General features: G+C 41.3%; 1 protein-coding gene across 2 annotated transcripts in view; it reads right to left on the bottom strand.

Annotated features, from left to right (window-relative positions):
- Positions 1 to 3,462: 3,462 nt before the first annotated feature.
- The window catches only part of mgat5 (alpha-1,6-mannosylglycoprotein 6-beta-N-acetylglucosaminyltransferase), a 92,196-nt gene continuing 83,268 nt past the window's right edge, over positions 3,463 to 12,390 (bottom strand). For both annotated transcript variants that reach the window (XM_020651729.3, XM_065951711.1), the window contains exons 13-17: positions 10,276 to 10,422; positions 10,069 to 10,185; positions 9,131 to 9,205; positions 8,781 to 8,938; positions 3,463 to 7,525 (exon numbers count right to left, since the gene is read on the bottom strand). In XM_020651729.3, the coding sequence (XP_020507385.1) occupies positions 7,327 to 7,525; positions 8,781 to 8,938; positions 9,131 to 9,205; positions 10,069 to 10,185; positions 10,276 to 10,422 (696 nt within the window). In that variant the 3' untranslated portion in view covers positions 3,463 to 7,326. The remainder of the gene's footprint in view (positions 7,526 to 8,780; positions 8,939 to 9,130; positions 9,206 to 10,068; positions 10,186 to 10,275; positions 10,423 to 12,390) is intronic.

Genomic DNA, 12,390 nt, shown 5'->3' with positions numbered 1-12,390 from the left:
ACATACCTACCCACACTCTCAGGTCTTCTTCTTCCATTCAACTCACTGCACCACCCGCCCGCCTGTCCACCATGGGGTCCAGGGCCTTCAGCCGCTCTGCCCCGCACCTCTGGAACTCCCTCCCACCACAAATCCGTAATATCGACACTCTCTCCATTTTCAAATCTCATCTCAAAACACATCTTTTTAAACTGGCATATTCAGTCTGATCATTCTCCACCCGTTCTCATAACTCCTTTACATCCTGTACATTTGTGAGTTTTTTTTAATGTTAATTTTATCGTTGTGTTGTTACCTTGTTGTTTTTTTTTTAATCTCTGCTCTGTAAGGTGACCTTGAGAGTTTTGAAAGGCGCCTTTAAATAAAATGTATTAAAATGTATTATAATAAATATTGGAACACATCTCCAAGTGTGAAGGGGCCGGTGGCCGAGTGGAATAGTCCAAAGCACCGCAATGTAAACACGCTAGATCGATTCCAGCTTCCAGCAGCCCCGGGGCCTGGAACCGCTAGGGGCGCAAAGTTCCCCCTGGTGTTTCATGAGTAACACAAGTAGAGGGTTATGAAAAAGAAAATCAAGTGTGTCTGACCGTTTTTTAAACGTGTTGGATGAAAGTTACTTAAGAGTGTTGGCATACTTACTTATAACCATTCTGTAACTTACTAACTTATAATGTACTTAACAGTGTTGGATGACTTACTTACTTAAATAAACGAGAGACACTGTATACATGATATGTTAACACCAAGAAAGAATTTATGTGGACATTTCACTGCCTCTCTCTGTATCTAGGTCATTGAGGGACTGCTACAGGAAGTTATAAGTTAGGTTGAGTTGAGGGTTCTTTCTTTAATCTTCAAGGCTGCCCGCAGCAATGTAAGGTCTTGTAGTTTTCACTCCTTATTCAATCTGGTGAATAAATCAAAAGAGTCGTTGAACAGAGTTCTACGTGAGTTGACGTGGATGTAGCGGACCATCTCTTTGCTTCCTGCAGCTGATGATTCAAAGACAATGTTTACATTTTAATTGGACCAACAAAGACTTTTTAAGTTTCAATCATCTGTTTAACGGTAATATCACACGCCCCATGTACAGAGGCTACGGTGGGTTTGGGTCATTCTCCACTTTATCAGTCCAGTTTCTCACTCTACCCACTGTCCTACCCTCTAAAGAAAAGGAATTTTAAAAAGCCCAAGAATGGTGCGCTGGTTAGCTGCCTAGTGGGTAGTGTGCGCCCCATTTACCGAGGCTGTAGTCCTCCAAGCGGAAGACCCGGGTTTGAATCGGACTTGTGGCTTCTTTGTCGCATTTTGCTCCCAACTTTTTCTCTGTCCTGTCTCCAAATGAAGGCATAAAAACCTTCAAAATAAAAAGACTGTTTTAATCTCAAAAGGACTGGCTAGTATATTAAAAAAAAAGTGAAAATAAAAATGATTTATACTCTAAAAACTTGAGCTTTGATTTGTTTGAACCAGACTTGTGAAGCTTCAGGACTGTGGAACATCTCCATGGTCCTCATTAACAGCAAACAAAACCCATTTCAATGTTCATATGAGTGCCCGGCTTTTCATTTCAGACTATTGTTTATTTTGATTAGAAGTTATAAATATGTCCCAGTGATGGTAGAGCATGATGACTCTCTAACACTGTTGGAGCGTACTGTATGTTAGATGAATAAACCTGTGCTTGTGTTTTGGTTGTATGGACGGATTGTAGTTGTATACTATGTCATCTGTATTCACAGTAAATCAGTATATTCAATATAAACTAACTCTGAGCCCTACATACTCTACATTCAGTATTTTATTGATCTGAAACGCTTGAATAAAAACTCATAAAACTCTGTTCTGAGCAGCAATAAATACATGAGAGCTCCAGGTCATTACTAAGGCAGACACAGGCTGGACCCTGATGGCTGGCCTCTGGTACTCGGGGCTGGAGGTGACAGTGCTGTAGGCGGGGGGCCCGGCTGTGGTCTGCCTCTGAAGGAGCTGCAGGATAGCCTGGATGTCAGAAGTCATCTGAGACTCCAGTCTGATGGATGGACAATAATCAAATATGGAACAGAAGACACAGTATTACTTTATGGCTGTTACAAATTAATTATTCACCACAGGGATCAATAATTTCATCTCATCATCACCGACAAGAACCACCATTCATGTGAGGATGGATATTAGCTGTTGCTCTATTTTTTCTTACAGCAAAAAACAATTCTTTACCTCACACTATATTTTATGTTGAGTGCTTAAAGGCATGATTACCCACACGAGAAACAGCCTGAAAATGTATTTTCTGATTGTATATACTTATATACAGTACATACTGATACAGGATGGTGGATGATTGGTCAATACAAAGACCAAACACTAGGGAGAGCCTCATCCTTGTTTATATAGAGAGCTGCCTGAGGGAAGATGAACAGGAATAAAACCTCACTTTGTCATAAAAATGATCATTTGAGAGTAAAGATTCTACATACATAATCTAACTTGATTATAAATGACTTATTCGTGAACTTTTCAAAGGTAAAAGTTTGATTTAAATCATTATCACTCAATTACAAACAAAGCTGTTCATCCAGAAACAGAAGGGTTTTATTTGCAGTTTAAAGCAGATCTGAGGAAAGTATATATTACACACTTAATGCATTGATGTCATGAAATCTGCAACAATACATCTTCAATAAGATCTATGTCTTCATTAACATGTGCAAAGTAACCTGTAGCTACACCTGGAGTGAAAGATGAAATATTCATATATCAGGTTAAACTTTAAACTTCTAAGTAGACGTTTGTGATTTATTTCAACAATTAAAATCATTATTATTATTATTTCATATATATTTCGTTAAAAGCGGAACTTCCGCTCTCCAATATAGCGGAAACTGTGACGCAGTATACATTAACGTTTATATAAAATATTCCTGTTTACGATCTGAATCATTATAACATTATAACTTATTGTATAAATATATATTTAACTCAAATACGAAAAAAACTTCAATCAGACACACTTTTAAACACTGTAGAGATTAACAACAAGGCTAATGCTAACGCTCACGGTTAATTAGGCTGTTATCAGTTAGCTTGTTAGCTTACCTTCCTGCCGCTGTCGCCCAGGGCTTTATAACATCCACATTTTTCCGTTGAATAGTTCCTCTATGTTCCAGTTCAATAAAAGAGACATCTGTGGAAGTCTGTTTATAAATCCTCTTTTCTTAACTTTCTCCAGCAGCGTCCTCCTCACAGCACGAGACGACAGGAAGCAAACATCAACAGGAAACAGGTGAGCTGATTGGTCAGCCGAGTCAGCGCTTCTGATTGGTGGAGTAACTATACACATACCATACAATAACTATGTTCATTAAAATTAAAAATAACTTTATTTATCCTGTACTGGTGTAAATACTCGATCTGTGTTGCTGTGATGTAAAAAACAACAACAAAAAACAGTCAAAGCCTTTTGTCACAGAAAAAAGGGTTTATTAAAAAATAAAGTTATATCCCTCTTTACTCGTCAAGGACTGTGAGAACAGAAAAAAACATGTTGTCATTGTGATAATCATCTTCCACTGCTTGGATCACAATCATCACGGCTTCTGTGTTTCAGACGCTGAATGCTAACTGACAGTCGACACATATCGTTTCATATCTGTGAAGTGTTCCTAATGCAGACATTCAATGAAAGACAGATATGTCGAGGAAAGCAACTGATAGTGTGACGGACCGCATGCAGTGACTAAACCTGACTAAAAGAAAAGAAAGGCTTTCCCTGCTCACAGAGGAGGAGGAGAGCAAACCCTAAAACATCTTTTTTAGACGCTTCATTTGACAAAAAAAAAAAAATCCGTCTGTGATTTATCTCTATTAATTTAGAATCATTTTTACAGTCACCACCTTTCTGATTCAGACATGTACATGTGTTTCTTCCTCTCAACAAATGTCTTGAAAAATTATACAATAAACTTTTATGAGTCATAAAGAACAAATCAACTTTGTGCTGAGAGTTGGAGTAAACTCGTAAAGTCCAGGTATTTAAAGACTGGCTAACTTGGGACAGCACAGAGAGTCGTTGACATTAAAAAAAAAAACACAAATTATCATTTTCTGAAAGCCTTATTCTTTAAATGAATCACACCTCTGACTTTTCTTTATGACAGAATCACAGCTTAAGCCCACAAGGCAGGAAGTGCAGAAAAGAAAGAAAAAGTAGCTGCAAGTAATCCAGTTTAAGGCAATAAAAAGAAAAACCAACGTGTGCTGAGTTCATCTAAATACTCCAAAAACAGTGAACACCTAGTTTTCTCCATTTATTACCTGAAAAAAAAGTGTTTGTCTAAATGGGAAATCATATTACTAAATTTTTTTTTAGTTCAGACTGGATTCATACTTTTTATTTAAAAGTCCTGTGTCAGCATACTTCCTCTAAACCAATCAAAACACAGGGTTTGAGCCTAAAGAATTTAAATTGTTTTAAATAGCAGATCGAATGCTACAATGAATTCTAATTAAAGCTGCTGCGAGGAGATTTTAGCTGGTTATGAAATCAATAGTGACGACTCTCTACGACCTACAAACGCAGATGAAGTCCTAAGAATAAAGAGGCTATTTCTGTAGAGTTATTTTTAATGTCTGAAAGCGCCGCCGCAGGGTAGGTGTCGCTAACGTTAGCAACAGGCTAATTTGACCTTACAACTCCAAAGATTCTCCATAAGTGACATTTGACTCCTTAAAGACAGCAGGATGAGATTTTTACAAAAACACTTCTTACACCTGAACAAAATCAGTAAATCAGCTTTGTCACCAAAATCCAAACAAAATCCAAACAAACCCAGAAAAGTTCCTCACAGGAGCTTTAACTGAACACTAAAGCTGATTTATGGAAGGTAAAGCAGAAAGCAGTTTCTCTATCTGATGTGTGACGTTAGCTTGAGTGACTCTTTTTGCATGATGGCGTTTTAAATGATTCTGAAGTGACTTCGACCTGAGCTCCGGACAGTGACGCACAAACAAACACAGACCCGTCAGGCGAGGACACAAACTCGCTGGGAGTCAAAACAGAAGCAGGATCAAACGTAAGCATGAAAAGGCACATCATGTTCTTTTTTAAATAAAAAAAAAACTAAAAGAAACTTGGCGGCAGATCATGGACCAGCTTTAAAAAAAAACACAAAAGAAAACATAAAAACAGGCCGAGCTGACGCAGCGAGAGTCCAGGTGAGACCCTGAAGCGTTCAGGCTGAACGTGTGCAAAACAAGAGAAGAAGAAATCAAAGCACAAAGTGGATGAGGCTCCTGCTGGCTTTCACAATGAAATGAGGCACATTTGTTTACTGCTGTTCATCTTCAGAGACAGTGATGAGGGGGGGGGGACGGGGACGACATCCAATCAACAGATACATCATGTGGTTAGATTTCAGTTTAAAACTAGGGCTGTCAAATGATTCATTTAAAAAACACGATTAATCAGCTAATTTCAATAGATAATCACGATTAATAACATTGTTAATGGCATGGTTTTGAAATTTAATTCTTCTGCATTTCCAAACAGTTTTTCTCATGCTTTTGTTTTGAAAGTTTCTACTTAAACAAAAGGGTTCTCTCTACTTCCAGTGATCGAAGGTTTCAACTTGATAAACAGTTCATTTGAAATGAAGCAGAGAAGAAGAATCTATAGTGAGGGTCGACATCATGTCTTCTTCATGAATTCATCATTTTTTAAATTTGCTTGTGAAAAAGTGATTTGGGGGTTTCCTCATCACATCACTGCTGAAAGCTGAAACAACAGCACACAAAGCCAACACCCCCCCCCATTAGCTTTTTTTTGTTTATTATAATTTTTCTTAAATTACTATCCATAAATAAAAATCTATAAAAAAAAATAAAAAAATTAAAGACACCTGCTCCGATAAATAAAAAGAAGATTTCCAGCAAGACACAGAGATAAAGATCTGTATACAAAATAAATTAAAAAAAAAGGAAAACTTTCAAACCCATATGAACAATATACAGTGTTACTAGTATGTTGTTAAACCTCTGCGGATAGATTAACGTAGTGCATTTCCTCCCCGTTCACCACAACATCAACAACTAATTCTTTTCATTTCATCTCAATTTTTTTGTTCTGGAGGCAAAAAAAAAAAGGCAAAAAAAAAAGCCTAACGACGATGAATCAAATAAAACGAGGAGTGAGAGGTTTTCTGCATCGCAGGAACTCTTTGTTGGCATGGTTTCATCTTGTTACAGTTGACTTGAAATGATTGACAGCTGGATGGTGTGTGTGTGTGTGTGGTTAGTGTGTGTGTGTGTGTGTGTGTGTGTGTGTGTGTGTGTGTGTGTGTGTGTGTGTGTGTGTGTGTGTAAACATGTCAGTGTTTCTCTGCAGCCTTTCGGGAAACTTTGGCCATGAAGGCTGTCCTGCATCTAAGGTGTAAACTCTGCTTTAAGACGCCCACTCATCACATGGTTCACTGTGGCCCCGCCCCCTCCCTGATCCAGTACCCAATGAGGAGCTGGCCCCAAAAACACACACACTTTGTTCTCTTCAAAGCGCTCAGTTTACGTCAGTCGTTTAAATATGTTGAACTGAAGACATGAAATCAAGGAACTGTGTGTGTGTGTGTGTGTGTGTGTGTGTGTGTGTGTGTGAGCGATCCACAGCAGCTGATTGAACGGGGTGAAGGGAGTCTGGCGCTTGTGTCAGGAAGTGATCAGAATAAAAACCTCGACACCTACATGACATGTCCGCTCTCAGTGAAGAGGAACAGGATGGTTACAGTGTAAAACTGGGTTCTTGTGTGTGTGTGTATGTGTGTGTGTGTGTGTGTGTGTGTGTGTGGGGGGGGGGGGGATTCGAGCCTCCAGGCATGACAGTCCAGTGCAAACCTACTTAAAGAATAAACAGTCTAGATATTATTCCAGGAGGAGGTGGATAGAGAGGGAGGAGTGAAGGGGGGCGGGGTCAGGGTTTAAATCGTCTGAGGTGACTCCCTTTGTTGATTCAAGTAAAGTTCCTCTGCTTCCAGGACTCGCAGCGCCCCCCGCTGGTGAATCAGAGGGGTGCTCCAGTTTGGCTGCAGGACTGTTTCACAAAAACAATAAATATGACAAACACCTGCAGTCGTGTGAATGTTTTTTTCTCTATCCAGACAAAAAAAAAACCTCTGTCATGTGTTTGATTGACAGCTGCATGATGCCCATGGAGTGTGTGTCCATGTCTCTCAAACACACTCGTTAAGCTGCTCCTTTTTTAACTCCATGAAATGATGCTCCACCCCCTCTGTCAGGCCCCGCCCCCTCCCATCAGCAGCGTGTGCGTCCCTGCTATAGGCAGTCTTTGCACAGCGCCACCTGGCCCTTCATGTAGTCGCGGCAGGGGCAGACGCGCTGCAGTGACTGGTGGGCGCCCGCGCAGCTGAACAGCAGAAGGTCCGACTGGAAGATGCAGTGGCGACGAGCCTCGCTGTAGGCCGGGACCACCGTGTCCGAGCTGGACTCCACTGTCTGACAGTCCACACCGAACCTGACGGAAACACACACACACACGTCCTTTAATCAGTATGCTTTTTGTTATTTTTGTTTAGAGTTGTTCATGTGTTTCTGGAATTTAAAGGGTTAAATTCCTGATAATTATTTAATATTTAATAGTTTTGAGCAGGGCTGAAGTTGTTTAAGAGATTTATGCAAAAAAAAGTATAAAAAAATATCAATCTGTTCTATATCAGTTTTTGTAAATTGGACATTTTGGCCCTCCACTGTCCAAACAGGGAACTACATTTTAAATCTGATGCTACACAAAAACTAACAATGCATCAAAGTCAATATTTTGGATAATCTTCGACATATTTAGCCCTGCTCAAAACTATCAAATATTGAATCATTTTTAAGAATTTAACCCTTTAAATGCCAGTTTGATTACTTGATGTCACTGTTGTTATTCATGAAAAAAAACACAAAAATGAGTTATTTTCCATATAACAAATATTTGGTGGCTGGGGGATTTTTTAAAAATCAGTCTGGCATTTAAAGGGTTAAATTCTTAAAAATGATTCAATATTTGATAGTTTTGAGCAGGGCTAAAGTTGTTTAAGAGATGTATGCAGAAAAAAGAAATAAATATCAATCTGTTCTATTTTTATATCAGATTTTTGGAAGTGGACATTTTTTTCCTTAATGACTTAAGAGGGTAGTAAACATGTTTCACAGTGTTCTATTGATCTATTAAAGAAAATAAAATGTGCATTCTAAAATGTGTCAAGAGAGAGACTTTCTTACAAAAAATGGTGCCATATGCACTGACACAGACAAAATGATAACCAGATGAAGAGGAAACATTTGACCAAATGGACAAAAATATCCATAGTGATACAAGAGGGTTAATAAAAAGCTGCAAGAGAGAAGATGAATCCACTCAAGTCCAGTCATGTTCCACTTAATCAGGCATGAACACATGTGAACACACAGTGCCCTCCAGTGGTAATAACATGGTACTGCAGCTTACACTTTATGACAAGATATAAATTAAAATCTGTAATGTGCTGCCACCTAATGGACACTTTTAGGACAACAAGAGACATTCTTTCATACCTGTTTTTGTCTCTATGTATTGTGTGTGTGTGTGTGTGTGTGTGTGTGTGTGTGTGTGTGTGTGTGTGTGTGTGTGTGTGTGTGTGTGTGTGTGTGTGTGTGTGTGTGTGTGTGTGTGTGTGTGTGTGTGTGTGTGTGTGTGTGTGTGTCTGTCTGTGTGTCTGTCTGTGTGTCTGTCTGTGGAGTCCCACCTGGCCAAGTCCTTGTCCTTGTTGAGGTGTTGGAAGAAGGATGGCTCACAGATGAGCTGCTCCTCCTGACACACCTGCTTACAGGAGCGCCCGGGATCGGCCAGCTTCACCTGCAGAGCGCTGAGCGGAGGCCACATCACCTGACCGTGGCAGAAGTCCTGACGACAAAAAAAAAACATAATGATGTCACACAACAGGAAGTGCATCTCAGCGCAACACGGGGGGAGCTTTGAAACAACTGAGGCATTACTTAAGAACCACAGCTGTATTTGGACAGTTGGACGGCTCTCTTCAGTGTTTTGAATTTTGGACATATCGCAACTTTAATTAAGAGTAGGGGGAGGCGGTACCTGGTTCTCGATGAAGGCGTCGACTCTCTGCAGCATCCCCTCACAGGTGAACTCATAAGGCAGGTAGGGCTCAATCTGAACACACAAACAGAAAACACAAAGGTCAGACAGAGAGACCAAAAAAAGATTGATTGAGCTTACATACAAATCACAACTCTGACAATAGACAGGCATTTTTTTCCCCACTGTATCTGTGAATGTTAATGTGTGTGTGTGTGTGTGTGTGTCTGCCATCCTCTCTTTGTACTTTCCTGTGAGTCCTGTCGACGTCCACAGACTCTCATTAGCAGAGGAACGTTCAAGCAGTGAGCAGCAACAACTGAAGCCTTTGTTGCAGAACCAAGTCACTTGCTGCTCTCTGTGTGTGTGTGTGTGTGTGTGTGTGTGTGTGTGTGTGTGTGTGTGTGTGTGTGTGTGTGTGTGTGTGTGTGTGTGTGCGCACGAGCCAAGCTGGAGCCTGGTAGGCTGTAGCTCTGCCACGGATCACGAAGCATATGAGACTCTGCAGGCTTGTCCAGTGAACAAAGCCATTGTTCCGGCTCGCCAGGCGGAGTGCAACACAACACAGGGTCCCGAGCCCCCCCCCCCGCCCCGGATTTAAATATGCATGGAACAAGGACGCTGTGAAGGAAAGGATTTACTTCTTCTTCTTATGGTTTAAAAAAGGTAGCTATGCAAGGACTCACTTAGGGTAACAAGAGGTTAGTCCTGGAGCAGTGTGAGGCCAGGGGAGTGGGGGGGGGGGGGGGGGGGGGGGGTACAGGGGTTGCCTTACAGACAATAAATAGGGTATAATGGTATGGAAATTAAGGCTCTCATAACAGGCTGAACCCAAGTAATGAAATTATTTCCTGTTAATGATTTAACACCAGATACAAGATTGCTTCAGATACCAAAACAGAGATGTCAGGACAGTCTCAGTCGTTTTCAGTTTTTACCTTCTGGCTGAGGATGGAGCGGATGGCCTTCTCCACTTCTGCAGAGTTCTCGATATCCACCGTCCACACGTGCGGTTGACCGATATACACCTCAGCGTACGGATGTTGAGAGGTCAGCTGCAGAGAGAGAGAGAGCAGAGGTTGTAAATAAAAAAAACCTTTAAGGCCTTCACCTTTAAGTCACAGGTCATGTGCAGGTCCTGTCACCTCTCTCAGCGTGGGTTTGCCCTTGAAGAAGTCGGTGTTCTTGCTGCTTTTGGGCGGGTTGAATTTGGGGTTGAGGAAAGCGCAGCCGTTGGCGATGGCCTCCAGGGGGGCGGGACCCTCGTAGGGGAAGGAAAGGCCCACAAACAACTAAAGTGGAGAGAAAACACAGAGAACAAGCTGAAGCATTAGCCTTTTTGTTTTATTTATTTTAAATCGCTGCTTAAGGAGCTGCGTCAGGATAAATTTCAACCCTGACTTTTCCTGTGTTCACACTTAAGATCAAGACAGAAACCAGGGGGAGAGGGGGGGAGGAGAGAGAGAGAGGGGGGAGAGAGACAGAGAGAGAGAGAGGGAGAGAGAGAGAGAGAGTTAGAGAGAGGTAGACAGAAAGAGAGAGAGAGAGAGAGAGAGAGAGAGGTAGACAGAAAGAGAGAGAGAGAGAGAGAGAGAGAGAGAGAGAGAGAGAGAGAGAGTTAGAGATAGAAGAAGAGAGAGAGGGACAGAGAGAGAGAGAGGGAGACAGAAAGAGAGAGAGAGAGAGAGTTAGAGATAGAAGAAGAGAGAGAGGGACAGAGAGAGAGAGAGGGAGACAGAAAGAGAGAGAGAGAGAGAGAGAGAGAGAGAGAGAGAGAGAGAGTGGGGATCCACAGGTCGGAATCGAACCTTGGATGCCCGCTCTTGAGGACTTATGCCTCCCTACATGGTGCTCATAGGAACATGTTCAACACTGAAGGCAGGAGGGAGATGCCACATGGCACTGTCCTGAGAGCTGACAGTTTTGCAACTTCAGAAATAAGCAGAAAGACTAAGCAGCCGGTAAGCATGGCGGGTTAGCTGGGTAAGACGTTCCCTGGCTGTGTTGAGGAGTTTCTGTTGTTTGCTGATAGCAGCAGTTAGCCCTTGTTGATGCAAACCTCCCGTGTTATCAGCAGAAAAAAAACCAGCAGGGACAGCACTTTTTACTTTGTGAAACAAGTGAGTGTTATATAGACGCAGCAGTGTAAGGACAGTAAAGAGGGATTACTGGGACACTATGCAGATCAAACAACAGTACCTCATTAGTCCAATAAGAGCACTTTACAAATCTGACTTACAGCATGGCCTATTTGAAATGAAATCTAAGGATTTATTGAAACTGTCCTCTCTGGAGGTCACAAACTAGTCCTCGTCTAGCCGCTTTTACTTTAAGTACATACTCTACAGTCTGTATTAGGCAATCCTCATGTTAGCACCCATACAAAGTGAAAAACAAACAAATAACACCAAAAATCTCCACCATGTGTACAACCTATCCCACCAGTTTTATTTTACATCATTTTGTTACTATACTGTCCCCATGTTTTTCTTTTTGTCCTGTTTGCTCATTTACTTATTTTGTCTGTCTTTCGAATTCATTTGTTTTATTTACTGACCATTTTCCTTTTGTTTTGTTTTGTTTGCTTGTTTGTTTGTTTGTGTCTAAATCTGCTTGCAAAACTGTATCGTACCACAGCTCCCCTCTTGTTTGTATCTCTTTTTTGTTATTGTGTGAGTGTGTGTATGCACATTTTGGTGAATAAAAGTAAAAAAAAATAATTAAAAAAAGTACATACTCTACAGTAGGTATGTAAATAAACTAGGTGCTGAAAGGGAAAAGCAAATATTCACAAGCCGGCAGAAGTGGTAGCCAGCTTGTCAACATGAGAGAGACAGTTCTCCTGAAAGAGAGAGGGGGCGAGGGAGGGATGGAGGAAAGGCTGTTTGTCGGGGGGGGGGGGGGGGGGGGACAATAGGCGAGTGGCTCATTTACTGGAGGGCCAGAGTTGGCCCCGGCTACAATGGCCGGTCTGTGTGTGTTCGCATTGTCCAGCATGAGGTGACCATAACACTGCAGCAGACAGTTCACTTCTACATGACACAGTGTTGCTTTAACAAACAGTGCAGTATAGTGCAGAGTCTGTTTTTTTAAATAATCACACCAAACAAGTGGATTTTTACTCTCTCCTGGTGCATGTGTGAAATTATCAAATTGTTTCTAGTTAGCAGCTTTGTTAGCTTTGCACACTTCCTGCCAACAGGGGGCAGCAAAGCACATCCTTTTTTTTCACTCCCCTTCAAGTGTCTGGATGTTGTGCA

Source organism: Labrus bergylta, chromosome 24 (assembly GCF_963930695.1).
Source record: "Labrus bergylta chromosome 24, fLabBer1.1, whole genome shotgun sequence".
Taxonomy (NCBI): domain Eukaryota; kingdom Metazoa; phylum Chordata; class Actinopteri; order Labriformes; family Labridae; genus Labrus; species Labrus bergylta.
The sequence above is the reverse complement of the archived record's forward strand: the minus strand, read 5'-3'. Positions and strand labels throughout refer to the sequence as shown.